The 27964-nt window shown below is 52.3% G+C and overlaps 3 protein-coding genes across 8 annotated transcripts; 2 read left to right on the top strand and 1 right to left on the bottom strand.

Annotated features, from left to right (window-relative positions):
• Galr2 (galanin receptor 2) lies at positions 1–5828 on the top strand. The gene is given in 3 exon segments (XM_052756520.1): positions 1–2170; positions 3527–4215; positions 4218–5828. Coding segments are annotated over 3 exon segments (1119 nt in total). The 5' UTR covers positions 1–1802; the 3' UTR covers positions 4280–5828.
• Zacn (zinc activated ion channel) lies at positions 4846–8495 on the top strand. Its single transcript, XM_052756213.1, is given in 11 exon segments — positions 4846–4941; positions 5780–6133; positions 6248–6354; positions 6416–6561; positions 6619–6636; positions 6639–6870; positions 7360–7429; positions 7529–7586; positions 7589–7648; positions 7877–7974; positions 8400–8495. Coding segments are annotated over 11 exon segments (1335 nt in total).
• Exoc7 (exocyst complex component 7) lies at positions 7266–27964 on the bottom strand. Of its 6 annotated transcripts, XM_052756512.1 has the most exons (20): positions 27847–27964; positions 27628–27693; positions 25536–25720; positions 25234–25339; positions 20215–20437; positions 19247–19414; positions 16564–16656; positions 14610–14755; positions 14223–14375; positions 13847–13945; positions 13436–13498; positions 13066–13132; positions 12315–12353; positions 11555–11620; positions 11193–11313; positions 10856–10951; positions 9960–10023; positions 9705–9746; positions 9467–9600; positions 7266–9212 (listed from the first exon to the last, which is right to left on the bottom strand). In XM_052756512.1, the coding sequence occupies exons 1-20, from the start codon at positions 27904–27906 to the stop codon at positions 9110–9112; spliced, it is 2094 nt and encodes a 697-aa protein (XP_052612472.1). In that variant the 5' UTR covers positions 27907–27964; the 3' UTR covers positions 7266–9109. The 6 variants fall into 6 exon arrangements, with proteins under 6 accessions (XP_052612472.1, XP_052612473.1, XP_052612474.1 ...); XM_052756513.1 differs by lacking the exon at positions 12315–12353; XM_052756514.1 differs by lacking the exon at positions 13436–13498.

Here is a 27964-nt window from a genome sequence, read left to right as displayed (position 1 = left end):
TATTATGTATACATTGTTCTGCCTGCAGGCCAGAAGAGGGCGCCAGATCCCACCACAGATGGTTGGGAGCCACCACGTGGTTGCTGGGAATTGAACTCTTAACCACTGAGCCATCTCTCCAGCCCTGCAGGTGTCATTTTTAAGAGGAGAAAAAAGGGAGGTCTGTATTAGAATGGGCTGGGATTCGGTGGTAAAGGAGATAGAGGACGGGAGAAGGGGAAGGGGACAAGGGAAAGGGGGCAGGGGTATTTTCCTGGGGGAACAAAGGACTGCCTCTGGATAGAAGACAGATGTGACGCATAGGCAAATGGCAGTTTATAAATGTAAAATGTGCCCGGTGGTGATGGCGCACGCCTTTAATCCCAGCACTTGGGAGGCAGAGCCAGGTGGATCTCTGTGAGTTCGAGGCCAGCCTGGTCTACAGAGATAGTTTCAGGGCAGCCAGGACTGTTTCACAGAGAAACCCTGTCTCAAAAACCCTATAAATAAATAGATAGATAGATAGATAGATAGATAGATAGATAGATAGATAGATAGATAAATAGAGGTGAAGCAGGAAACCTATTATTAGGATGAGGTGCTTAATTTTAACTGGGCGTGTTAATTAGGTGAGCCAAGGGGCGGGTTGTTTGTTTGTTTGCTTGCTTGCTTTTGTTTTGTGGAGTTTTTTTTTTTGTTTTTTTTCCGAGCCAGGGTTTCTCCGTGTAGTTTTGGTGCCTGTCCTGGATCTCGCTCCATAGACCAAGCTGACCTCAAACTCACAGAGATCCGCCTGGCTCTGCCTCCCAAGTGCTGGGATTAAAGGCATGCGCCGCCGCCGCCGCCGCCGCCGCCGCCACCCGGCCCAAAGAACATTTTTGATTGCTGGATTTCAATACTTTGATAGCTAGACTTTGGTAGTCAGCCTCAGGAGAAGGAGGTGGCCAAATAAGGGAATAGACCGTGGGGGCTAGCTTTAGGAATGTAATCTAACGGCTTCCAGTGGGCCAGTGTCCCGTCAACAGTAGTGTGTGTTCAGTGAACTGCGTTAAAATGGAGGGAAACATTTGGTGGATGAAATAAAAGAAGTGAGATGAAAATATCCATTCTGGCCAGACTGGTTGGTATATGGCTGTAATTCCAGCACTACAGAGACTGAGGCAGAAGGGATGTGCGTTCAAGTCCAACTTGGGCTGCACAGAGGCACCCAGTCTCAAAACAAACAACAAAAAACCCTCCTTTCCTCCAGGGTTACCCTCTAGAGTTCCTGTGTCAGGATGAAGTGCTCCAAGGAATTAGAATTGGAAAGAGGCAGGGAATGTATGGCTGGCTATTCCACTTTGCCAGTTGTGTGTGTTGGGGGCAGGCAGGGCGACCAACCATGGTGCCTGTACTCGGTGTCAGCCCCCATATTCCGGGTAGTGGGGTGGATCTCTCAAGGGTACCCTACGTCCTGCGTGCACCCCCTGGTCCCTCCACACTGCTCCTCAGTGCACCACACTGCTCCAGGGGCGGTGTGGCATGCCTGTGAGTAAACTCAGTCTAAAGCGGGGAGAATCCCGGACCGGAGCGCAGGAGCCAGGGGAGGAGAGCCGGGAAGTGGAGCCAGGGTCATCCGACAGCAGCTCTCCTGGCGGCAGGCCGCAGCGAGGGGAACAGTCCTACACTCTGGGTGCTCGCTCCTCCTCCCGTCCCCTGCGCATCCCTGCTCTCGCTCCTGGAGCTCTGCAGAGTCTCACTGGGGCGCTGCAGCGAGGGAGCTTCAGGCTCACCAAAACCGGGACCGCTGCGGAAGCCAGGGCAGGGTCCGCTTCGCTGACACCATGAATGGCTCGGGCAGCCTGGGGGCCGAGGACACGAGCCAGGAAGTCAGCAGCGGCGGCTGGCAGCCCGAGGCGGTCCTCGTGCCCCTGCTTTTCGCGCTCATCTTCCTCGTGGGCACCGTGGGCAACGCGCTGGTGCTGGCTGTGCTGCTGCGCGGCGGCCAGGCGGTCAGCACCACCAACCTGTTCATCCTCAACCTGGGCGTGGCCGACCTGTGCTTCATCCTGTGCTGCGTGCCTTTCCAGGCCACCATCTACACCCTGGACGGCTGGGTGTTCGGCTCGCTGCTCTGCAAGGCCGTTCATTTCCTCATCTTCCTCACCATGCACGCCAGCAGCTTCACACTGGCCGCGGTCTCCCTGGACAGGTGGGCGAGCATTCTGTTGTCTCTGAGAACCAGGTACCCAGGGAGGGGCTGGAGTTGGAGCCTCAACTCAGGGATACAGGAGGGATGCGCAGAGTGGGCGAGAGTACCGAAATCACAATAGCCTGAAGCAGTGAAACAAACGCAAGCCGGAGCGGAGGAGAAAAAGGATTAAGCGTCAGTGACTAAGAATGTCCCTCGATTAAGTCGGTCCTGGGACCTCGAAGGCTGGAGAAGTCAGCCCTCTGGAGTCTTCACATTATTATTGCTTGAGCTTAATGCCTCTATGAAACAGAACCATACTCAGAGCTAGTGTAGTGTGTAACTTGCCAGATGGTAATTGAATCCTACAGGGAAGCCTCTGTTTCTCGGGACCTGGACCGTTGTCTGGCGTCTTAGGCTTGGGGCTGGGCTGTGTGTGGGGAGGGTTTGTGCTGAAGTCCAAGAGAGTGTAAGTGAGGGTTCCTCGCTGCTCCCGAACGCCCTCCGGGCCAAGGCTCCTGGCCAGGGAAGCCAGCGGCTTGATGTTCCCGCTCTAGCTAAAGAGCAGAGAAAGAGAAACTTCTAGAATGCTCTGGAGGGATCTTGGCTGGAAGACACTAGGAACAGGTCCTAGGGAGGAAATCCTGACTTGATTCTGTTATTTCCCACCCTTCCCACATCATTTGGACCTCCCCACGGAAGAGCAGTCAAGAAAGGTGGTGATCCCCATTCTCCTCCCATTTCCATCGTGTGCAAGGTGTGGGTTCCGAGTCTGCTGGTGGGGCGCACAGAACTTCAGCTTTCTTCAGGAATTTCCTCGCTGTTCCTTAACCTAAGTCTCATCTGTCAGAGCCTCAGGCACTAGGGATCTGCCTTCCCCAGGTTGTCAATAGAGGAGAATAATCACTGCCCTCAAGAGTCAAGAGTCAAGGCTAGGGCTGGAGAGATGGCTCAGAGGTTAAGAGCACTGACTGCTCTTCCAGAGGGTCCTGAGTTCAATTCCCAGCAACCACATGGTGGCTCACAACCATCTGTAATGAGATCTGGCGCCCTCTTCTGCATACATAATAAATAAATAAATCTTAAAAAAAAAAAAGAGTCAAGGCAAATTCTCCAACTTTTCGTCTTCTCGAGTGGAGTAAGTCGGTAGCCACATTCGTAGGGACAGCCGATGAATGGTCTAGACTCCAGCCATTATTGCTACCAGGTCCTGTCCTAATTCTAGGATCAAACAAATATCAGACGCACTGGACCTGCCCTTCAGACATAGGCCATATAACCTTACATTTGAGGCCTTCTTCCAGAGCTAGGGTAGGGTTGGCGGTGGTGAGTCCTCTCGTTTACGGGACACATCCCTGGCTCTGCACTGTTCCACAGGTATCTGGCCATCCGCTACCCGCTGCACTCCCGAGAGCTGCGCACACCCCGAAACGCGCTGGCGGCCATCGGGCTCATCTGGGGGTTCGCACTGCTCTTCTCCGGGCCCTACTTGAGCTACTACCGTCAGTCACAGCTGGCCAACCTGACCGTGTGCCACCCAGCATGGAGCGCGCCTCGACGCCGCGCCATGGACCTCTGCACCTTCGTCTTCAGCTACCTGTTGCCTGTGCTCGTCCTCTGCCTGACCTACGCGCGTACCCTGCGCTACCTCTGGCGCACAGTCGACCCAGTGGCGGCAGGCTCGGGCTCCCAGCGCGCCAAACGCAAGGTGACACGCATGATCGTCATCGTCGCCGCGCTCTTCTGCCTATGTTGGATGCCCCACCACGCGCTTATCCTCTGCGTGTGGTTTGGTCGCTTCCCGCTCACGCGCGCCACTTACGCGCTGCGCATCCTTTCACACCTAGTTTCTTATGCCAACTCGTGTGTCAACCCCATCGTTTACGCGCTGGTCTCTAAGCATTTCCGCAAGGGTTTCCGCAAAATCTGCGCAGGCCTGCTGTGCCGCGCCCCGAGGCGAGCCTCAGGCCGGGTGTGCGTTGTGGCGTCTGGCAACCATAGTGGCAGTGTGCTTGAACGCGAGTCCACAGACCTGACACATGTGAGCGAGGCAGCAGCGGGGCCTCTTGTCCAGCACCCGGACTTCCCAACTGCACAGCCTCGAGTAGAGCCCTCAGTCCTGTCGGTTAAAGGATCAAAGGGCATCTAAGGACATTTTCACAGTGTGGCCTGAGGACACCTGTGGGTTGCAGCCAAAGACTAATTGTAGGGAAATGCTTCTCTGATATTAAACTGCACAGATTGCTGGTCATGTGACATAAACCTTCAATCCCAGCACTTGGGTAGTTGAAGGAACAGGAGCAAAGCCAGCCTGGAGTTTGAGCCCCCCTTGAACTACACGAGATGCAGTCTGAACAATAATAAAATTCTTAAAAGATTCAAACCATTTCATATGCTGTGATGCACGTGGGATTTTGACATGAAGCCCCAAGCCTGGGGTAAAAAGCCTTTGGAACTTTACAGGGTGTGGGAGGCTTCTCATAGTGGGGTGCAGGGCGCTTAGCTTAGATACTAGAAAATTAAAGTCCCTAACTGAAGCTAGGGATCCAGTGATGCCTACCGTGTGCCCCCTACTTCCAGGTGCTAGTTGTCCATACCTAAGTTATCAGCCAACTCACGTGACCAAGACAAGCAACACATTTGAGTTGACGCTGACTGATGGACAAACATCATGTGTTTGTGTTTCCAGTTTGTTCATGCACAATTGCACTCTGAGTCTGGGCATCCTGACCAGTGAGTGCTTCACACTTGGCCCTGCATTCGCTTTGCTGCCTACAATTGGGCAGGATCGAGTACCTAGCATTTTCATTTTTGCTTGGGGGTCAAAAAGTCACCTTCCAACAGGTTCCATTCCACATAAACTACAGTGATTGATCCTAAGTACTTTGGGTTGGGGCAAGCTAATTCAGCAGGACAGGGATGCCCAGGGTTTCAGTCACTGGTCTCTATCTGTCCCTGAGTTCTTGAGCCAAGGCACTTTACATTAAGTATTTAAGGAGCAGCAAGGACAAAGATGTCTCCAACACACATCGTGGAGTGGGCTGACTTTGGCCAAAGGCACCACTAAAGGGCACAGCCAGCCCTAACTAGGGCTTGTAGAAGAGACACAGTGGAGCTGGAGAGATGGCTCAGTGGTTAAGAGCTCCTCTTCCAGAGGTCCTGAGTTCAGTTCCCAGCAACCACATAGTGGCTCACAACCATCTACATTGGTTTCTAATGCCCTTTTCTGGCATGCGGCATATGAACAGACAGAACACGCATACATAAACAAATAAAAGATCCTAGGCTTGCCTCATAGGGCAGTGTGTTCCAGGTGCTGGAAATGGAGCAGGAAAGGATACTTAGGCAGGTGCAGTGGCTGGTCTCTGAGCTTTGTCTTTGGGTGTTTGTGGAACTGGACAGAAGTATGCTTAGTCCAAGGCTGAGCCCTTCACAGAGCAGCTGCCTCCTTTCAGTGGCTCAGTCCTCACAGAATGGGCTGAATGAAGGTTGTAGTTTAGACCCCACTGCTCTGCCCAGAGTCTGATGATGGCTCTGTGGATCCAGCTCCATTTAGCCTTTCTCCAGCTCAGCAACAACCAGCTCTTGATCCAGAAGACCAGTTTCCAGGAATTAGCAATTGGTAGGTAGAGGGCTCAAGGTTTTAAGTGTTCGGATTTGGGTCCTGAGATAAACCTGACCTCATCCATCAACCTGGCTATCCTTCAACACCTGGAATTTCAGGAGGCCATCCAGATTCTGAAAAATGGGAGTGCACCACTGCTAATAAGTATGCAGGTGTTTGTGTCCAATGTGTTTAATTCGGTAGGTGTCCTGATGATGCAGCAAGGCACAGGGCCTAGTGCCAAACTGGAAAGGGAACAGAATTCAGCCTTGGCTAGTGTTTGGGCTTCCTGCTGCCTGTCCCAGTGGCCAACCCAATGTGATGTTCCCCTCCCCAGCACATCCTGCAGCACAGTGCTGATGCTAAGGCTGGTGAACTCCCACCTGGGGAGGTAGAGGTGGGAACACATTCCAAACATTAGCTTTCATCAATATACTGAGTTTAAGGATACATATGTGGAGAACGAGGCTTCACTGGACTCCTTGTGTCCCTAGTCCTGGCTGGCTGCTCATCTAACCTGGAATGTTAACATGCATTCCCAGCATGCAGTCACACTGCCCTAGAATTCACTCTGGATACCCAGACTCACATTCCAGGAAGTGTGAGGTAGGGATTTCAGGTAGGTACCACATAAGTGCCCCTCCTCCCCCTTCCATCTCCAGATGCCTCTCAGGGAACATTTCCCTTCTGGTGGCTACCACAGTTGCATGTGCAAAGAATCTCTCTAGCAGAGCCCTGGTGGGGCTGGCAAAACTGGGGGAAAGGTCTCCCCTGCCCCAGCACAAGAATGGGCTGGGCTCTGGCCATGGTGCTTCTCCCTGGAGGCTCCGAGTGGACTGGAAGGTCCAAGACACATAAGCCTGAGTGGACCAGGATGGTCATGTGGAGTTAACTTGGCCCTAACCATGGAGATCACTTGTGACTTTGAGCTCCTCCATTTCCTCAGGGACCACAGCGACTGTAGCCTCAGTTTCGACCCTTTCAGCAACACTGGTGCTCACAGAGCCTGGGGTGTGAGACTGGGTGGGATGTTAGAGAGGCTGGTCTCCAGTCTAGCCTGGACAGGGCTCTGTGACCTATCAGACCAGTGTGCACGCCCTCCCCCATCCCCATCCCAGTCTTAGGGCAGCTGAATGGAGCACAGAGCAGCACAGAGTCCATACCTCCCACCAAATCAGTCCCTCCCTGGTTCCCAATCCCCCTGCAGTGTCACAGCTCCAGTTATCAGAGCTGCTCCACAATAGCTGCTTCCTGTCCCTTCATTCTTCTCTCCCCAGAACAACTGCTCTCCACAGCCAGGACCAGGCTAGTGTCTGGGCCAGGTGTGCCAGACTTAGAGGCTCATCTCCAAAGGCAACGGAAGGGGCAGCCACCCAATACATATGCACGAAGTCACCAGATGTCACACTGGCAAAGCGTGCCCAGGAAAGCCCACAGTTGCTGCCCCATGGGCCCTAATGTTTCTGGTATGAGATGGTGGACAAAGATGAATCTGCAATCACTTCCCTGTCATGAGGTGCTGCCAAGTGCATTTATTTCCACAAGGAAAATTCATCTCTGAATCTAAGGCTCTTCTTTAACTGGAGGCCATCTGATGTGCTTCCAGAGGCTGTGAAAACCTGTGGATTAGCTCCTCTCCCATGGCCCTCAGAGGCCCTCGGAAGCCCGCAGCTTCCGTGTGCTTCAGTCTCTCCCTAGTTCACACTTGGCACCCTATCCTTTTCAGTGATGGGGCTGGTGTTCCACACCCATGTGCAGGATGAGACTGCATCAAGAGAGAACATGCAGTTCGTGACTTGAAAGCTCAGGTCCCACGCCAGCATCCCATGCCCTGCTCCAGGTGACACTTCTACCTGGGAAGAGGCTGGTAGAGCCTGGTGGAGGGGAGAGGGATGGTATATACCCAGAGGCAACACTGCTGCTCAGCTAGCTACCTTGCCTTCCACTCCTCCAAGGGCAGACTCTGCCCAGTTCCCCTTCCTGCAATCCACTGCTCAGTATGATGCCCCCTGCCCCCCCCCCAGCCCCACCTAGTCACCAAGACTGGACAGTTCAGGGCCAGCCTCTGTCCCTTCATTGGCAGTTTACGTCTTCATCTGCTGCTGCTCTTCCTCTGCACCAAGGCTGCGTCGAGATACACCTTGGAGACAAGAGCAGCCCCAACCCCGTGCCCAGAGTGGAAAAGAGTGACCTTCAGAAGAGCCCAGGACTAGTGTGGGAGGTAGGCAAGGGCTAGGCCCATCTGAGAGTGCGAGGCCATGAGGAACGAGGCGCTGGAGTAGACTTAACAGAGCAGAGGGATCAGCTGCACACTGACAGCTGGCCAGACTCCTCATGGTGGACAGGCTGGTCTGTAATAGGGTGGGGCCTAGAATACAGATTTAAGGGTGCAGCATAGTTCCCATAGCCAGGTGAGAGCTAGAACAGTGTCTCTAGAGAAGCGTCAGCTCCATTCTCTAACAGGAGGCTCATGCATCCTGAGCTCCCCTCTCTGTGTACAAAAGCAAAACAAGCCATCACTCAAATGCACCGTTGGGGCCTGCCCTTCTTGACTATGGCTGTTCACTGCCATCCTAAGTAGTACAGCCTAACTTTACCCTCATGATCTCCCACTCTGCTCCTGAATTGCTCGCCTCTGTCCACTAGTTCCCTGTCCCCCATGCATTCAGCCTAAAGCCCCTGCAACCACGGCTGCATGGCCTGGGCCATGAGTACCGAAGCTGGGAACCAGGGAACAGATGACTGAGCGGCTGGCCCCACAGGGTGGTTCAGAACTCCTCCAAATACTTCTTGCAGTGTGCCAGATCCAAAGGGACCAGAGACAGAGCTCTCCTGCCTCTTGTCACCAGGGAGTCCCAGGTGGTGGGACATCCCAGAGCACAGAACTGTGGACAATGAACTAAATCCAAGAGAGGAGGTCGACACTGACAGCCTTCCCCCAGGTCTGCTGGCTGTCGTTTGGCCTGTGTTTTGAGCCTGCTCACATCTGTGGGCTGAAGAGGATGGAAGTAGGCCAGGGTGGAGGCTGCCGTCCCATTCTTGGATCCACACGGCAGCTGGGGACACCAGTCTCTGTCTTTTTGTCTTCTGCCTCAGAAGCCATCATGTGGCCCCACCGGGTACGCTTCATTGTGAAACCCAAGGTGTGAAAGGAGCCACATTCTGGGTGAGTGCTGGTTTGACAGGAGATGTGGGCCGCAGGGGAGATGCCAACACCAGGTCAGGGCTCCCGGGTGGGGTACAAAGGTCTCTGTTGCAAAGGACTTCAGACTCACCTGGCCTGGAGGTATGTTAACGCTGGTTTACCAGTCCAACAACGTGTGAGTGTGGTGGAACCAGGCAGAACACTGGCAGGGTTAGGCAGAGGTGTCGAAAAGGCGATCGATCATGTCGCCCACCTGTTCCACACGGTACTTGATGTACTTCTCAGGGTTCTTGGTGAAGGGCACGCTGCCATACCTGACCAGGCACCATGGTAAGAGGTCAAGGGGGCGGGCATCTCCACCCTCAGCCTAAGTGTCAGCATCCTTAACACTCTGCCTGGGTGCTAAGATGCGGGGTGCCCTGAGTTAAGTCCCAAAGCCCAGAGCACCACACGTGCCGTCCTACTCCGTCGTAACTTTGTTTTTCCCCTCCCGAGGAAGAGAGCATATAGGTCACCTGGAAAGCGGACAGCAGAGGGCCTGGGGGGGGGGGGGGCGGGATGGGCTCACCTGTGCAGAAAGGCCCCATAGGTCTCCTTGACAATGTTTTTCTGAGCCTGTCGAATCTTGTCCCTCTGCTCTGTGTCTGGAATGGCCCAGGCCTTCTGAATCTTGCACAGCTCTTCAAGGCCATCATTGAATCCCTGACCACCAAACAGGCAGGAAGGAGGGACCAAGAGACAAAAGCTTTGTGTCTATGCCGCCACAGTGGCAGCCGAAATCAGTGGAAGGGAGGACCTCGGCTCACCTTGAAACGTTCTTTAATCATCTGCCGCTCCTTGTCCCGGAGCTGGGGGTCCAGAGAGCAGAGGAAGGCAGCAGAGAATGCCAGGCTCAGAGCAGCACAACGCTGTCCTCTCCTGCCCCAACCCCCTCCTGCTGCACTCATGGCCTCACACATCTCCATCTCACACCTCCAGAGAGATGCTTGTCCATTCTTCCTACGACACAAGTATCATCACATCGCCTCCCCAATCCCTCCTGGCACAGGTCTTGGACTTACCTTGACTCCAGGCTGGAACACTGGAAGATTCTTCTCTGCGATATAATCGGTCACCTTTAACCAGCTGCCAGAGAGCAGGGTGAGAGACAGAGAGGGCCAGCTTCAGAGAGTTGCTTCTTCCCTAAAGTCAGCTGGCTTGTTTTCAAATCTCTCAATCTACTGAAGGTGGGGGCAGTAGGAATTATCTGGGTCAGGAGTAAGCAAAACAACAGAGATGCTCTCCTTGGGAACAGAAAATGTTTAAGCTGCTCGCTTTGACAATTAGGAATAGGAAGCAGAAGGCACTCAATAAACTGAACAAATGCTGCCGACCACAGTTCACATCAATATTGTGGCAAATTAAGATAGAGAAACAGATGGGAAAAGAAGGAGCAGAGAACAGATAAACAGGAAGGAAGTGGGAGACACTGAGAAAGAAACAGGCCAAGGAAACCAGAGGACCAGAGAAGTAGCCAGAACCTTTCCAAGTTCAAGAGCTCTCACAACCCGCTGTTCGCTAGGGCTAAACATTGTTCATCTCTCTTTCTGACAGTTCACTTTTCAACTATTCTTAGCCATGACACTTGGCAGATCACTCTGAAGAGGCTATGTGGTTCCTGGGGAGCAGCTAGCAAAGGGAGGAAGGGAGAGCTTCTCTCTTCACCCATGAATTAGATTTAAAAAACAAGAAGAGAAAAAAAAAATACTAGGGGCGTGCCTTAGTGGCAGGTCCCATACTGAACCTGTGCGAGGCCCTGGCCTTGAGCCCCAGCACTAAAAACAAACCCTGAGAGGAAAGCAAACGGTGGGTTACCTGTGACGTCAGTCAGTAGCTGCTGGCCTCATGCTATGAGGGGGTTGAGCAGAAAGGGTGGTGGGTTCAGGCAAGGACAGCAAGAGGGCTGGTGGCTGCTTACCTCCGCTGATAGGTCTGGATCTGCTGCTCGATGTGCTCGCGGTAGGAGCGCTCAGCAGTCTTCTGGGTCACAGCCACCAGCTGGATCAGCTCAGACCTGGGTGAAGGTGGACGAGAAAGAGAAAAGAAACTCCTGGGTCCCGGAAGTCACTGGCCTTGGCAGCAACACTGGGAAGGAGGCTTCTTGTTTGGAACCTTCCTAAGCTTGAAAGCAGAAGCATCCCTTGGGTGCTGACCGAGGAGACTAAAACACACAGGGCTAGGAGGCTGTAGATGGTGCATCCAGCCCTGGAAGGCAGAGGTTGGCATGGCTGCCCAGCCGAGGCAGGGCCACTTACTTCTCCAGGGACTTGAGGATGTAGTTGTAATTGTTATGTAGGAAGATAGCGCTTAATGCTGGATCCTCATACACCTTGGACTTGCTCAGTAAGTTCAGCTGCAGGTTACCCAAGACTTTGCCTATACAGAAAGATGGGGCCACTTAACCACGAGTGTCTGATCCAAATGATCCAACCACTAGGGCCTGACAACTGTTTCTTGTTCTTCTGACTCCCAGGCCTCTGAAGCTCTTCTCAACCCTTGGGTCCTGAACTAGGATGTAGGTTACTATTCCAAGGCCAGGACAGGGACCCAGGAATAGATGGACAGCACCGAGGCAAGAGATGAGGGAGACGGAGTGGGTTCTGCCAGTGAAACTCACAGATATAGGTGCTCAGCAGGCGCTTGCTGAACTCGGAGCTGTAGCTGGTGGCCGAAGAGCTGGTTTCTGAGAGGAAATGTGCTGTTACTGTGGTGGCAATGGCCAAGACCCTTGATGGCCCTTCCCACACCCCAGGGGAGAGGAGGGATTGTTGGAGAGGCCCTGGGCTTTGTGGGCAGGCAGGACTGAAGGAAGAGCCTAAGCAGAGATGGGCACCTGCTGAGCTATAGGAAGCACAGTGGATTCTTTCTGGGTCCCAGGGCTGTCTTCCACAGTAATGGGTTAAGGAACCAACCCATGAGAGCAGGCAGGCAGATAGGAGAAGTATGGGTTACCAACACCTTCCCAACCTTCTTAGCCTGGTCCCCAACCTAAGATGGGCAGTATCTATTAGATCTTTTGTACTTATTTGCCAACAGCAAGGGTTTCTGGGCAGGGTCACCCAGTCTTTCCACCTTCTCACAATCCCCCGATTCCCCCACCCCCAGCACAGAGACCAGATGATATAGAACGGAAGGCCAAGGGGAAAGGTTAGGCTAGCCAGGGGGTGTTCTTAGGGTGCTGGAGCCATTAGGGTGCTGCCTGGTTAGGCTTAGAGACAGAGGTAGCTGTGACGGGAAGAGGGAGAGATAAGGGCACCCTTGAAGAACTCATGCCCCTCTGGCCTGCCCTCAGTGAGTCCTGAGAACTGGTCCCCTGGGAACCTCACCCACCGGCCTTTGGAGGGGAGGATGGGGCTGGGGGGGGGCACACTGCTTACCTCGGGGGTCTAAAGGAATATTGTATGTGTCCCCAAGAACTACGGAGTGACAGGCAGTGCACACAGAGAGGGAGGAGGGAAAGAGGAGGAGAAAGATGCAAAGTGCAAAAACCAGGTTAGAAATGGCAGTGCCACCCCGAGCCAAGCAGACCTCCCCCAGGACACCAGACACAGACAGCAGCACACACCAAGACGAACTAACTCAAGGCCAGAAAACACCCTGGAAAGTGCAGCTCAAGAGAACTGGCAGCTCCTTGGCTTCTTGCCCCCAAAATAAAAGCAAATGGAGGGCGCAGGACCTCCGTTCTTAGGATGACCTAGACGAGCACTCTTCCTTACATGCCAGCCTCCCAAGCTCCAGTCCCATCAAGGGGCAGCAAGGAGATGGAGCAACAGAACAGGCAGACGATACAGGAGGGAGTGGAGAAGTACGGCAGTGTGGCGGGGCAGGACGGGCACCTGAGACCTGCAGTGCCCCCCAGAGTACTGACAGCCAAAGGAGCAAGCAAGGGTTGGGGTTCCTAAGAGCGTCAACAAACCCAGCCCTCCTTATGCTCATTCTCGAGAAGTCCATGGGGCTGAGGCTCCCCCACAGGTTATGCCTTAATCCCACTCCATGGGCTACAGAAGACACTTCACCATACCCTGCCCTCACCCAGAGCAAGTCAGTGCCTCTTAGGGGCCTAACTCTATGTCCCCAGGCAAGGGGGGGCAGCAGGGCACAGGCAAGCCCAGCTCGGGTGTTGTGTACCTTGGGAGGCCAGCATGGCACCCGCTGTTTCCTGGAAGTCCAGAAGCTGCTGTAGGAAAAGGATGGCCTGGTGGAGAGAACAGACCCAAGAGGGTCAGGGTAGGCCCAAGGCAACGGCTTCCCCCACATACCCTTTCCAACCAGCAGGGCAAGTCTTCACAGTGCCAAGAGCAACTGGAAATTTCAAGTGTTATCTTTGCACTCTGGCTGCCTGAGAGGCCCTGTGTGCTGCAGAAGCTAACCCTTCACCACCAATGACTGCTCATGAAGGCCAGAAGCTCTGGGCAGGCTGGGTTCCCACTGCTGGACCCCCAGAGCCTGAGCCCGAGTGCTCTTTGCCCCCCTCCAGCAGTGCTTGAGTGGCACCTACGTTACTTGTGAGCTCATGAACGGTGCCATCCTTGGGCATGTTGTATTCTTTGTCTGGGTCATTCTGTGGGAAGGGAGAAAAAAGAACACCCTCTGAGTCCCAGAAAGGGCTCCCACAGTAGCCCCTGGCTCATCCTGAGCCTTAGTCAGCCTGCCTATGGCGCCACCTCCTGGTACATGGGTGTTAGGCATTCCTTCAGCCTCAGAAGCTGAGCAAGACAAGGATGTCAGCCTCAGAGGGCTTCAGTGCCAGGGAAGAAACAGAGAAAGCCAGAGGGTCTCCCCGGAAACCAGCAGCGCAGGGGCTTTTCTACAGAGCAAGCCTGACTCTCTTGAAGGGCTGCTCTCTTAGGAGTCCCCAGAGCTCAGTGAGCAAGCCAGGCCTGATGAAAGGGAAAGGGGCTGTGGGCACCTTAATGTTGTCAGCGAAGTCTTCTAGTGCTTTGGCTCCAATGGTCTCCATGGAGGTGATGAGGCCAGGCAGCTTGTTCTTGGTGCTGGCAGCTGTGCCCTAAGGAAGGACATGGCTGACATATTCATCAGAGTCCAGCTCACTGCCCTCTCCAGGAAGCTGTAGGCCTAACTCCTTCCAGCTCCTCACTCCAGAGGCTGCATTCTCCAGTTCAAGATTAGCTACAGCTCTTCTATTACCTTGTGAGCACCCTACCTTGTCCAAAGCCTCTCAGGAGCCACCTCAGAAGAGAGGTAGGAGACATTGGAAGAGTTTCCCAGAATGAGTACAGGGAAGCCGTGTGAGAAAGGCCCTTAGGGCCTCCCAGCCCACATACCTGGAGCACCTGGTCAAACTCAGGCTTGGTCTGCTTGAGGTGCCGCAGGATGGGGAAGACTGTGAGCACTGTGGAGAAGTCATGGCGGATGATGGCTTTCCTGGCAGCAGACACGATGTTCTCCCCTTCAAGCATCAGCCCATCCAGTGCATCCTGGAAGAAGGATAAGGACCCTGCTCATGCAGGGGCAGAGCAGAGTTGGTTCCTAGAGACAGTCGGGGCACCTCGTGGGTGTGAAGGGGAGCCAACATGCTGTGAAGGATGGGGGAGGGGGTCATGACTACACCAGAGTCACGGGCTCAGGGCAAGAGGTCTGCCCCACCCTCTTGATTCTGAAGTAAGTTACATGGGTCAGTGCTCAGAGCTGCAGGGCGAGCAGGTTAAGACCTGAATCAAGGAGTCGAAGGTTCTCTTCTGATGGTGCTCAGGGATGATGTCCATCAGGAGCTGGTATTCACTCTGGGCCAGCTTGACAAAGGCGCTGACGCAGTGGATGTAGGCGTCCGTCTCCACATCCAGCATGTCGTCTCTCCCTAGAGGGACAGCAGTGCCCTGAGTAGCCGGTCTGGGAGGACCTCGCACTCCACTGGGGTCTGAGTCTTGCGAGCTCCTGGGCTGAGCCCAGACCAGCAGTGAGTAGACAGAGGCAGACTACTGCTCTGGCAGGCCTGGGAGATGATGCCAAGTCCAAACACTGTCCTGGCATCGCTTTCCACTCAGCACGGGCAGTGTTTATGGCTCCAGTCAAACACTAGAGGTGGTGGGAGAAAGCTGGAAGGAAGGAAAACTCCTAGGTCTGAGGATCCTGAATTGTGCTTGGAAATGACAGTGTGGGATGGGCAGGTGGCAGTGTCCACTTTAAGGAGGGGAGTCACTGTGGTCCTTAATCTGGGAGATGGTTCTTATGAAGGTCATTACCAATCTTACCAGACCCTAAAAAGTGTAAGGGAGTAGTGGGCTATGGCCTCTGAGGCTGGCTCCTGTGTGTGTGTGTGTGTGTGTGTATGTGTGTGTGTGTGTGTGTGTGTGTGTGTGTGTGTGTAGAGGAGAGCTAAACAATCCAAGAAGAGATAAGTGAGCCGCAGAGAGGGAGGGCTCCTTATTGAGCTGCCCCAGGAGCAGACAGCACCCCACTATTGGAGGATGGGCAGTGGCCCCAGGACAGAACAGTCTGGTTTTATATGTTATGGATGGCTCCAAGTGGTGAGATACCCAGGCTCATGACCTCAGAGGAGCCACCTGCCATCCTGCCTGCCTTCCAAGCTCAAGCTGCAGCTCCTCCTCTGGCCAGGCCCCGAGAGCCAAGCATGCACTCCCATCTCACAAGAGGCAAGGAGACCTAGGGCCCAAAGGAGACTGGAGTGGAGCCGGGCCACAGGCCAGGCCCATCTTGAGAGCAGAGCAGGTCATCCGGGGGACCACTTCGTAGGTAGTGTCAGCGGCTGCCCTGGGGCTGGGCTACGGTACTCACCGGCCAGTGGCCCGTGCTTGTCGTTCCGGGCCTCGGACAGGTGCTTAACTCGGAAATCATGCTCGTGACCTAGCAAGATGTCAGCCGCACAAACACAAGCAGCGTTTATCCAGGGGCCAGGCAGCTGCCCCTTGGGGTATGGGGAGGAAGCCCTTGATCTCCAGGAGCGGAGCATGAAATGGGGCACAGGGAGGGAGCACTGAGGAGGGCTCTGAGCCCCTCCCCTGCCTCAAACCCCGCTGGGAACAGCCGTTTCAAGCCTGACTCTCAGGGAGTGCTAAAGACCATCCCTGGCCTGGTTTGTTTTTCCAACCCAGGGAGGCCAAGAGAAGGTGCATGGCTCCAGGGAGACTCATGAGAGCTGTCACTGCTGAGTGAATGAGGACAGGCCTCCTTTGCATCCCAGGGTGACTCTTTTGGAGGAGGTGGGTCCACCAACACAGCTGACCTGGCTATCCCTCCCCTGACAGCAGAGAAAAGCCATGTCCTCCAGGCAGCCTGTCCCCTTAGATGCAAGAAGTTCCCTTTCTACAGAGAGGAGTAGCTGGGAGGTTGACCAACTTGGTCCTGCCCTGCTGATGCGGGCGTGAAAGGGCTGCCCCGAGACAATTTTCTCGGAGTTTACACAGGACACAGGACAGAGACAGGGAGGGTGGGCCTTAGGAAGAGCAGAGCCAGGCAGGACCAGGCCAGGGTCACGAAACTTGTCCTCAGGCCTGCTGAAACCTGAGGAGTATCAAGGGTTTGCCACCCCCACCCACCCCCTCAGGATTTGTCCCAAGGCCCTCCTGGGAGAGGCTCTGCCCCGCCTAAGGAGCGAGTGGACTCGCAGAGGAAGAGGGTGATGGAAAAGGGGCACAGGGTGATTACCTTCCAGAGGAATGAGGTTAGAGCCCCCCTTTTTCCCATCTAGACCATGCTGGGAATACTGTTTCAGAAGGTTCTGAGCCTTACGGATCGTCCCTGTCACCAGAGCCACAGAGAGGAGAGAGGAAGACCTAGGAAATGAGTGAGAGAAAACAGCAGCAGCCCTCCACCGGCCCAGCCCGCACCCGCCCCAACAGCGAGCATGCCCCTCAACACCTCTGCCAGTAGGTCCTGCCAGGGCCACCAGACACCCTTAAGGATGGAGAGAGGAGAATGTGGCCAAACTCAGCCCTGGGCTCTGCACTGACCCTCAGTTCTGTAGTTGACTTCACTTTAAGAGGGACAGAAAAGACAAAAATAAGGTCATAAAGATCCATCAGGAAAAGCAAACCTTCTACTGAGTGGCGTCTTAATGGAGTGGGTTAAGGCTTGGTGGCAAAGCTCTCACACTCAAGGGCAGGACAGGGCGACCTGGGGGTTTCCTGGAAACCAGCCTAAACTCCAGGCTGAGTTCCCTGAGCATGCTCAGTGTTGGGACAGAAGCCAAATAGCAGTCTAGGGCAGGCAGCCCTGAGGGGATTGGGGTTGGGAAAACAGGTCTAAGCTTCCTGGGGAGCTGCAACAGAGATGGAGGTTCCAACACCCAGAGGCAGAGGCCCCCGCGCCCCAGAAGGCACTCAGCCAACACAGCAATGGTAATGGACTGAAAAGCTTGGGAGGGGCCAACAGGAACCACCACCTGCAAGGCGAGCCATGGTAAAGTTGACATGCTCTTGCCATGGGGGAAAAAGAACAGTTAGTATCACAAGTGAGAACAATGAAATGTGGCAGCCCAGCTTTCAGGGCTGCCAGCTCCTGGGAGTAAGACATTTTGGAACCCACAATGTGGGGACATAGGCAGCATGTCAGTCAGCAGGCACTGCTCCCAGGTAGCAAAATGTGCCAGGATAATGAGTCATCCAGGAGCTTAACTGTGCCGCCTTCCTGAGACTCCCTCCACCACACCCGAGCCCAGCAAGGCGGCTGTCCTCACAGCACCCACCAGCCTGGGCAGGCGGGGCAGGGTTCAGCTGGCTCATCTCTGTTTGTACCACGCTGAAATTAGCTACTGGTAACTCTTCTTGGCAGGCCAGCTCACATCTGCTTCCCTCCGCGTTCCCTCCTAAGTGAGCGAGCGCCCTAGTAATGAGTGAATCAGATTCCCGCCCCACAACCTACCCAGGAGCAGATGGGCTGTGGGCTCAACAGGGACCTAACCAGCACACTGGCTGCGAGGAAATGGGGATGCTGACCTGGCAGCAACCGAGTCCAATTATAAGGGCAGATGCTGAGGTTGGTGCCTCATCACCAATGAGGCCATCAGCTCTCCTGTCCTCAGAGTGCAGACAGACGTCCGGAGGACCTGACTCCATCATCTTCATCTCAGTCTTAAATCCACTCACTCCTGCCAACTCCCAAAGCCCTACAGAACCACAGGGACCTCACAGACCTTTGCATCTCCATGACAAGGACAGATTAAGTTCATGGAGAGCCCTGAGGTTATATCCCTCATCCTGAAAGGCTAGGACCTGCAAGGCCAGTGGATACTGGGGCAGGGCAAACAGGGTTCTGGAGCCTCCAGTGGGCTTGTCAAAGAACCAGGAAGAAGAAGCGAGCACAGAACAGCTGAGGCCCTGACAACCTCATGGACACAGCTCCTCCCCATATCAGGAGGGCACAGAGGTGGACTGGCCAGCCATGCGGGCAGCTGTAGCCCAGCAGCGTGGGTTAGTAGAGTCACTGTTTATAGCAAGTTCTCTACTGGGGCAGCCAGGACACTCACTGAAGGAAGGGCGGAAGACAATGCAATTCCTGCAGAGGCCACCAAGCCCTGAAGGCAGTCTCCCTTGGCCATGTCTCCAAACCTCAGCAAAGGCTGAAGAAGCAGGTGATGTGGTTGCTCTCTGAAGGGCTTGGGTGGGTTAGGACTGGGAAATGAGGGTGTGAGCTCTACTCAAGGCCTGCTGTTAGGAAAGCACGTTCCTTAACCAGGCCTGAGCTGCAGCTGGAAGCCCAGGGTGGGCACCTCACTCCAGCCCACTGGCTTTCTCTCCCGGGACTACTGCAGTAGCCAACATCCTCTCTTTCCTGGGGCTGGGGTCAGCCTCTCTTGAGGCAGGGGACTGCCAGGCTGACAGAGACAGTCAGCCTGGAGCACAGGCTAAACAAACGTGAGGTCAGGAGGAACATATAGTGGGCTGGAGTCTCACTGCCCACACCTACCTCTACACCATGCCCACTTTTGAGCTATGGAGCAGTTTACATTGATCTGGCTTTCTGGAAGGCTGGGGTGCCTGCCTCTCCTCACCCAACAGGATCACAGAGCAAAGGGAAGGAGACCTAGCAAGTCACTCTGACCTATGGCCTCTGCCAGCCTGCCTCAGAGACAATTAAGCACACTAGTGGCCCTGCACCTCCCATCCCCCAAACCTTATGGAAATCACCCAGCTGCTGGGTATAAGAATCATAGGGCCTTTTGAGTAGGGGATATTTGCTCTATCCGGTGTCCCTAGGAGTCAGGTGACCATAGACATGGGCTATACTGCTGATATCAGAAGGCTGATATTGCTCACCCCAGAGTGGACAAAGACAACCCAGACTCCAGGGATCCCTTGGTAGGTTATTTAAATAGTCAGAGTGGGCTCACCTGGCCGCTTGACGGGCTTCTTGGTAGGTGTGTCTTTCCTCTTGTTGGGGATGGCAGGGGAGTAGGGAACCCCAGAGGAAGAACTGCTTTTGCGAAAATGCTCCTTTAGGCCTTTGATGGAGCGGTCCAGCTGGCTGGAGCGAATCTGGTAGTAGACATTCATGAAGTCTGGAGAGAGACAGGAACAGAAGTGTGCCCCAGGGCCCCTATGCCTGTGTCATTCTGTACAGGAAAGCAGCAGAGTCCACGATGCTACGGGTTAATCTCTTCCTAGCACCTGCTCTGGCTTCTAACCACTCATGTGGCCTCATCTCAAATCAGGCAAAGTCTCAAAGGGAAAAACTATCCTCCAACAGAATAATTATGAGGCTGGGGTTCAAAGCCAGGAATTCCAGTATGCCAGGCAAGTACTCTTCTACAGAGCTATACCACCTTCCCTACCAACTTGTGTTGGTGCCATGTGGTTTTGTTGTTGTTCCTGTTCTGCGTTAGGGAGGGCGCAAGGCGCAGGTAAAGGTACAGCGTGCTTTCAGAGAGCCTGAGTTCAGTTCCCAGTACCCACGCCAGGTGGCTCACTAACACCGATAACTCTAGTTCCATGGAGACGGCTCTCATCTGGCCTCTACGGGCAGGTGCATGCATGTGACATATACTCACATAGACACACAACATACATGTAAATAAAAGGGAAATAAATCTAAAAAGAACCAAAAAACAAAAACAAAGGCAATATTCAGACTTTGTCAAAAGATGTGAGCAATGGCTGGGTATGTTAGCGCACACCCATAACCCCAACACTTGGGAGGCAGAGGCAGGAGGATCTCTGTGAGTTTGTGGCTAGCCTGGTCTACAGAGTGAGTTCCAGGACAACCAGAGCTTTATAGTGAGACCCTGTCACAAAACAGAGAGAAAAGGTTGGGGAGGTGGTGGGAAAGCTGCCGTTCTTCTGGCAGAGGGAGCCCCCTCACCTTGGTTCCGGCCGTACTCCACCAGCCAGCGGGAGATGCGGACCACATCCTGGAGTACACTTTCAGGCAGGTGCTCCAGGGTCCCTTCTTCCTGGACCTCCAGTTCATCATCCCCACTGATCAGGTCCAGGATGAGCACAGGGGAGACGACCTTGCTGTGCCTGGTCATCAGACTGCGGAACTCAGACCCCAGCGACTCCTTCCCTCTCTCAAAGAGTAGCTTCTGCCAGGACAAGGGAAGGAGGCCGGCTGCTGATGCTGAGCTCTGTTCTGCAGCCCCTGCCCTCCCCGCCCTCGGGCCTCTGTGAGCCCCAGCCACGCCTCAACCCACAGAAGAAACACTGGGAAGCCTAGCTCGGCCATTTCCTTTCCTTCTGTTTCTCAGAACTGATGGTTGGCCGGTTGCGGTGGCGCACACCTTTGATCCCAGCACTCAAGCAGAGGCGGGGGATCTCTGTGAGTTCGAGGCCAGCCAAGACAACACAGTGAGGCCCTGTCTAAAAATAAACCAAAAATACTTGATGTTGACGAGTAAAACTCTGCTTAACAAGCATTAATTTATTATTTTCTCATTTTCACTGTTAATTTGTCTTCCAGTTAGAAAGGAATTTGCAAAAGAAAAAAGGCAGGTATTGATGTGCTGGCTACTTTTATGTCAACTTGACACAAACTAGCGTCATATGAGAAGAGGGAGCCTCAACTGAGAAAATGCTTCCATAGATCTGGCTGTAGGCAATAGGGCATTTTCTTAATTAGTGATTGACAAGGGAGGGCCCAGCCCATTGTGGGTGATGCTATCCCTGGGCTGGTGGTCCTGAGTTCTATAAAAAAGCAGGCTGAGCCAGCCATGAGGAACAAGCCAGTGAGCAGCACCCTCCACGGCCTCTGCATCAGCTCCTGACTCCAGGTTCCTGCCCTGCTGGAGTTCCTGCCCTGACTTCCTTCAATGATGAACCACAATGTGGAAGTGTAAGTCAAATAAACCCTTTCCTCCCCAAGTTGTTTTGGTCATGATGTTTCATCACAGCAACAGAAACCCTAAGACAGTTGGATTATCTCAAATTAGTGTCAAGGGTTATCAATAAGAAAGTGAAAATAATGTCTGAGAAAATATTTACAAATCATGTATCGAAAACACAGAAGAGACTTCAAAACAAATGTCCACACTAAAATATAGACCCAAAGGTCAATACAGCATCATTCACAATGGACAGGAAGTGGAGACAGCTCTAGTGGCCATCAAGTGGAAATGGCTGAACAAGTGTGGGCCATCAGATCGGCCAAGATGGTTCAGTGGGTTTGGCATCTGCTGCTGAGTTTGGAAGGAGAAAGGAGCCTCCTGTGAACTGTCCTTTGGCTTCCACATACACCATCACACGAATGAAATGAATAAACACATTTCTTTTCTTTTTGGTTTTTATGAAGCAGGGTTTCTCTGTGTAGTTTTGGTGCCTGTCCTGGATCTCACTCTGTAGACCAGGCTGGCCTCGAACTCACAGAGATCTGCCTGCCTCTGCCTCCTGAGTGCTGAGATTAAAGGCGTGCACCACCACCACCCACAAACACATTTCTTTTTTTTCTTTTTTTTTTTTTTTTTTTTTTTTTTTTGTTTTTTTCAAGACAGGGTTTCTCTGTGTAGCTTTGCGCCTTTCCTGGATCTCGCTCTGTAGCCCAGGCTGGCCTCGAACTCACAGAGATCCGCCTGGCTCTGCCTCCCGAGTGCTGGGATTAAAGGCGTGAGCCACCACCACCTGGCACAAACACATTTCTTAATGTTGTATATCTATATCATTTAGCAATAAAAAGGTATGAAATACTGAATTGATACAGTATGCTGCAAATCGATGAACCTTAAAAATATTACACTAAGCCGGGCAGTGGTGGCACACACCTTTAATCCCAGCACTCAGGGAGGCAGAGGCAGGCAGATCTCTGTGAGTTCTAGGACAGCCAGGACTACACAAAGAAACTCTGTCTTGAAAAAGAAAAAAGAAAAAAGATCAACAATAACAAAAACATACTATGATAAAACAAAGAAGCCAAGGCCTAGGAAGACAGGCCAGCTGGTAATTTGTTTGCTCTGTAAGCATGAAAACCTAAATTCTATTCCTAGCACCTACATGAAGAGATAGGTCTGAGACAGATGTGGTGCCATACACCTTTAATTCCAGCACTTGAGAGACAGAGCCAGGCAGCTTTCTACACGGTGTAAGAAAGTAAAGCCAAGACCACCGGCTAGTTACCAGCTCATCTCACAGTATCACATAAATACCCTCATTTCTGACATAGGCCATGACAGAACGGAAGGGGGTAAGTCTGCTCCTAAGCAAAGGCCTTCTGGGGCTGGGGCTGGGGCTCTGTGGTAGACAAGGCTGGGCTCTGTGGTAGACAGGGCTGGCGCTCTGTGGTAGACCACTTGCTTACTATGTGGGCGTCCCTAGGTTCAATCCCCAGCATACGTAAGCACACTGAAACAAAACAAGAAAACAGCTGAGGAGGGGCGAGGGGAGGCACTTCCCAGCATGGAACGGCTCACAACTACCTGAAAGTCTAGTACCAGGGGATGATCTGGTGCCCCTTGTGGGAGGGCACCCGCATGCACATGGTGTACAGACACAGTTAGGCATACACACATAGACATAAAATAAACAAATGAATATTTTTAAAAGGTTAAAAAACAAGAAGGACTGTTACTGGCTAGGAAGCCAGCTCAGTGGTAGTGCTTGCCTAGCATGTGGAATGGATCTGATACTTAGCACCCCCAACCTCCAAAAGGGGGGCCAGCAACAGGATGAGGGTGCAGGGTGGCCCTCCCCAAGTACCACTTACTTCTCTAGATATTGTGGAGATACTCTGAAATGTGGTGATATTTTGTTTGTGCTCTAACAAATAAAGCCTGTCTGGAGATCAGAGGACAGAGCCAGCCACCAGTTAACCATAGAGGCCAGGCAGTGGTGGCACACACCTTTAATCCCAGCATTTGTGAGGAGGAAACAGGAAGTGATATGGCTGAACAGAGAGAGGAAGTGATAAGCCGGGGTGGAGACAGGAGCTTGCCCCCTTTCAGTCTGAGGATTCCTAGAGGTAAGAAGTCTTTCTAGTGGCTGGCTGCTCTGCTTCTCTGATCTTTCAGTTTTCACCCTGATATCTGACTCTGGGTTTTCATTATTAAGACCAATCAGAATTCGCACTACAAGATATGGCCTCTTCCCCGACCTTTGCCCTATGTACAACATCTTCCCTCACATACAGCAGAGACCCCTCACTCCCAGCATTCCCCATTTTTCTACAATGATCTAATGACCTAAAAATTTAAACACACAAATACGATGCAATAAGAGCACATAGACTCAGGGTTCTAGAATTGTCGAATCCATAAACAGGAAGTAGAAGAGAAGTTAATCAGATGCTGGAGGGAAGGGCACTGTTGTAGGAATTTAGCAGAGTCGCTGTATCTGGGGTAGACATTAGAATGAACAGCTGTTTTCTAGAAGTCCTTTGACCTTGAAGAATCCTTGTGGAAAACAGTGACTGTTTTCCGGGACTTATAGAAACGTTTTACTGAAGGAGCATTGCAGCCATCCCATGACTTTGGTCACAGACGCCTCTGGCCACCTGAGGCTCTTGTGTTATTGTGTACTGCACAGGATCCATAATAAAGGACTAGAGTCATGAGGGCATGGGATGCTTCCCTTTAGTAAGACATGTAAATTAGATTAGGGACCTTGGTATGAGGAAATACTTGGTGTTACTTTCAATAAATACGCCTTTGTACAGCTGTTCAGGGTTCAGTCCATCAGAAAGGCTGGACGGACCTTCCTGCTGCCAAACAGACCTTAGAATTTCAACTTGGAGTGCCTTCTTTCTTCAACCGACACACGCTACACAGAACACCCTGAAGGACATGTGGTGTTAAACAGTACAGAGCTGGGTTTCAGGAAGATGAAAAGATTCCGGAGACAGACTGGGGTCAGGACCGGAGTCATGGTGGGACGACAATGGGAATGTACTTATGCCACCCAACTGTGTACTTACAAAGAGTCACAAAGGCAACACTAATGTTTTGGTTTGGGTTTTTGAGCCCCTGATGGCCTCACATTTACAGTAATCCTCCTGCCTCTGTCTCTCTAATGCCAAGAATACAGGTATTTGTCATCACGCCTGGCGGAAATGGTCAATTTTATGTGATTTATTTATTTATTTTGCTTTATGGCTTTGAGACAGGGTTTTACTATGGAGCTTTGACTAGCCTGGAATTCACTATGCAGCCCAATCTAGACTTACAGCAATCCTCCTGCCTCAACCTCCTGAGTGCTAGAATTACAGGTATGAGGCACCATGCTAGGTATAGGATGAGTTTTTTTACCATAGTGAAGAAACCACCAATGGATATATGAAAATCAAATGTTAAACTTACATTTGAAATTTAACTAAACTATAAAAGTATGGTAAGAAGTTATAATTCCTGAAGCACAGAACCTAATGCCTACATTTTGAATACTATGTATCATCTTTTTTTTTTTTTTTAAAAGACAGGGTTTCTCTATGTAGCCCTGGCTGTCCTGGATCTCACTCTGTAGACCAGGCTGGCCTCGAACTCACAGAGATCGGCCTGCCTCTGCCTCCCAAGTGCTGGGATTAAAGGCGTGTGCCACCACCGCCTGACGTATCTTATTCTTTCATATACTTTCTCAATATTTTGAGATAGGTTTCACAAGTTCTAGGCATGAGTCACCACACCTGGCTTCAACATACTTCTTTTTTTTTTTTTTTTTTTTTTGATTTTTCGAGACAGGGTTTCTCTGTGTAGCTTTGCGCCTTTCCTGGGACTCACTTGGTAGTCCAGGCTGGCCTCGAACTCACAGAGATCCGCCTGGCTCTGCCTCCCGAGTGCTGGGATTAAAGGCGTGCGCCACCACCGCCCGGCTTTCAACATACTTCTTTAAACTAGTCATGTGTCCCTCACAAGACTAGGGATTGATGTCCCATATGTCTCACATTAGCCCACTGATTCCTTACCACTTTGTTGAGCTCTGGACTGTCTGGGCTATTGTCCTGAAAATATTCCACAGCCTTCTGGATTTTGGCCATGCTTCCCAGGTATTCTTCCAGCCTACCTGTGGGGCTGGGAAGGAAAAAACGCTGGGTCAGCCTTGAAGGGTGGGGTCACACAGATGGACTAAAGAGCATGGAATGCCGGAGGGGAAGAGAAGGAACATCCCATGAGGGACTCTAGGCTCAGACATGCTTTATTCCCCTTCTAAGGCCTGGAGTCACTGGTCCAGGAGACAGTAGTTATGTGGCCTCTGCATGCAACTCACCCTTCTCTGATGACCTTCTCAGTGTCACTGGCTACGTGGTAATAGCTGATGACATGGTCCAGACAGGATAACGTCTTTTCGACATTCTCTTGCAGCCTCTGCAGATTCTCCGTTTGCTTGTGCACAGGGATGATGGAGTTCTCCAGCTTCATGAGACGGCTCTCAAAGGACGACAGGATAGACACCTGCAGGAGGAAAGCCTCTGGCTTGCAGGTCTCTGGGCTATCCTGGCACCTATCTTTTCTTGGTTTTCTAGACAATAAGTTACGTCTAGGAAGGAACACAGTTGACTTGTTTGCTGCTACTGTGTCCCTAGTTCGGTACAGCGAGTGTGATTCAAGATAAACTGTTGAAATTTCATTTTTTAAAAATTTATTTATGGGGCTGGAGAGATGGCTCAGGGGTTAAGAGCACTGACTGCTCTTCCAGAGGTCCCAAGTTCAATTCCCAGCAACCACATGGTGGCTCACAACCATCTGTAATGACATCTGGTGCCCTCATCTGGCCTGCAGGGATACATGCAGGCAGAACACTGTATATGTAATAAATAAATCTTAAAAAAAAAAAAAAATTATTTATTTTTACGTACATTGACTTCTTTTTTTTCTTTTTCTTTTTCTATCTTTCTTTTTTTTTTTTTTTTTTTTTTGCCTGCATGAGTTACAGCCAGTTGTAAGCTGACATTTGGGTGCTGGAAATAGAACCTGGGTCCTCTGGAAGAGCAGGTAGTTCTTGTCTTAAGGCAAGAAAAATATCAAACTAATTCTTCTTAAGATAACCACCCCCAGGGAGCTGGAGAGATAGCTCAGTGGTTGAGAGCACTTGCTGTTCCTGCAGAGGACTTGAGTTCCGGTCCCAGAACCCACATCACTGCTCACAACTTAACTGCCTTCAACTCCAGTTCCAGAGGATCCAATGCCCTCTTCTGGCCTCTGAAGGCATTCTTGTCTACCCTTTAAAGCCCAGTCTCAATTTCTGTTCTCTCTGAAGTTTTCCTAGACTTAACAGGAAGTAGCTTCATGAAAAGAAGTCTCAAATATATGGCTATTACTTTAAAAACCCGCTTTCCCTGCCTGGTGGTGGTATCACACACCTTTATTCCCAGCTCTCGGGAGGCAGAGGCAGGTGGATCTCTGTGAGTTCCGAGGCCAGCGTGGTCTACACAGTGAGTTCCAGGAAAGGGGCCAAAGCTACACAGAGAAACCCTGTCTCGAAAAACCAAAGGGGGAGGGGGCACCCGCTTTCCCTAAGGGTGAATCGCATTTAAGAAGCATACAATTTTATTATTGTGTGACTAAACACAAATGCAAGTTTGTATTTACTCAATTTGTGTTCCAGTTTCCTCTAAGAATAAAGAAGCAAGCCAAGTGGTGGTGGCACATGCCATTAATCCCAGTACTGGGTTGGCAGAGGCAGGCAGATCTCTGAGTTCAAGGGCAGTCTGGTCTACAAATCGAGTTCCAGGACAGGGCTGCACAGAGAAACCCGTCTCGGGGAGAAAAAAATAAATAAAAGCACTTTTAAAGCACCAATCATATACATCATACGTGTGCAACATGCATCGGTTCATAGACCCCTTCACAGACACACTGGGAGGCTGTCGTTGTCTGTTTCAGCAAACGAATTAACCAAAACTCAAGTCTTGCCCGCCAAGAACCACATAAATAAGCTGTGGGACAAGGGCTAAATCTAAGATCCATCAGCTCTCTGAGACGGTTCTATCACGAAAACCCTTTGGGACTTCGCTGTCTCGGTAATCTCGCTGAACCAACCTTCCAGGCGAGCATCCATCACTTGACTTGACAGTGACACGGGGCCAGTACCAGCCCATCTACGGAGTATCACTAAATGTTTGCAGAAGGACAGACAACAACAAGTCCAGACCAGCGGTGTATACATTTATTATGTATATAATAGATCTGCGGTGAGGAGGCGGAGACTAGGGAGCAGAGATGCCCATCGCCGCTAGAGAAGCCCACACGTTACCACCGTTGCTACCCACGCTGGACTCAGTCGCCGGACCCGTCCGTCACAAGCCCCTGCTCTGGGTCCCGGGGCCTGTCTGCGGCCTTCCAGCTGAAGGGCTACTCACCATGTTCTTAGTGAGCTGGTCGCTCTTCTCCAGGCTGTCTCGGATGAAGGACAGCGTCTCCTCCTCCTGCGAGGAGTGGAGAGGAGATCATCACCCCCAGCCGGTGGAGAATGGAGACCACCACCGCCCGACCCCACGGCCTACCCTCAACCTCACTTCTCCTTCCACCCCCGCAGTCGATGCCCTGGCACCCTTCCTTCACTTTCTACCCTGCCTCACCTTCTTCAGTTTGTCCTCGATTTCCCGCCGCCGGGCGGAAGCCTCCTGCGGGGGAATCATCGCAGCGGACAGCGAGGCTCCCACTGCCCGCTGACTTCGCTCAGAGGCCCGCTCGGCT

This window comes from Peromyscus californicus, unplaced genomic scaffold (genome assembly GCF_007827085.1).
Source record: "Peromyscus californicus insignis strain IS unplaced genomic scaffold, ASM782708v3 Scaffold_3__1_contigs__length_106647218, whole genome shotgun sequence".
In the NCBI taxonomy this organism is placed as follows: domain Eukaryota; kingdom Metazoa; phylum Chordata; class Mammalia; order Rodentia; family Cricetidae; genus Peromyscus; species Peromyscus californicus.
The sequence above is the reverse complement of the archived record's forward strand: the minus strand, read 5'-3'. Positions and strand labels throughout refer to the sequence as shown.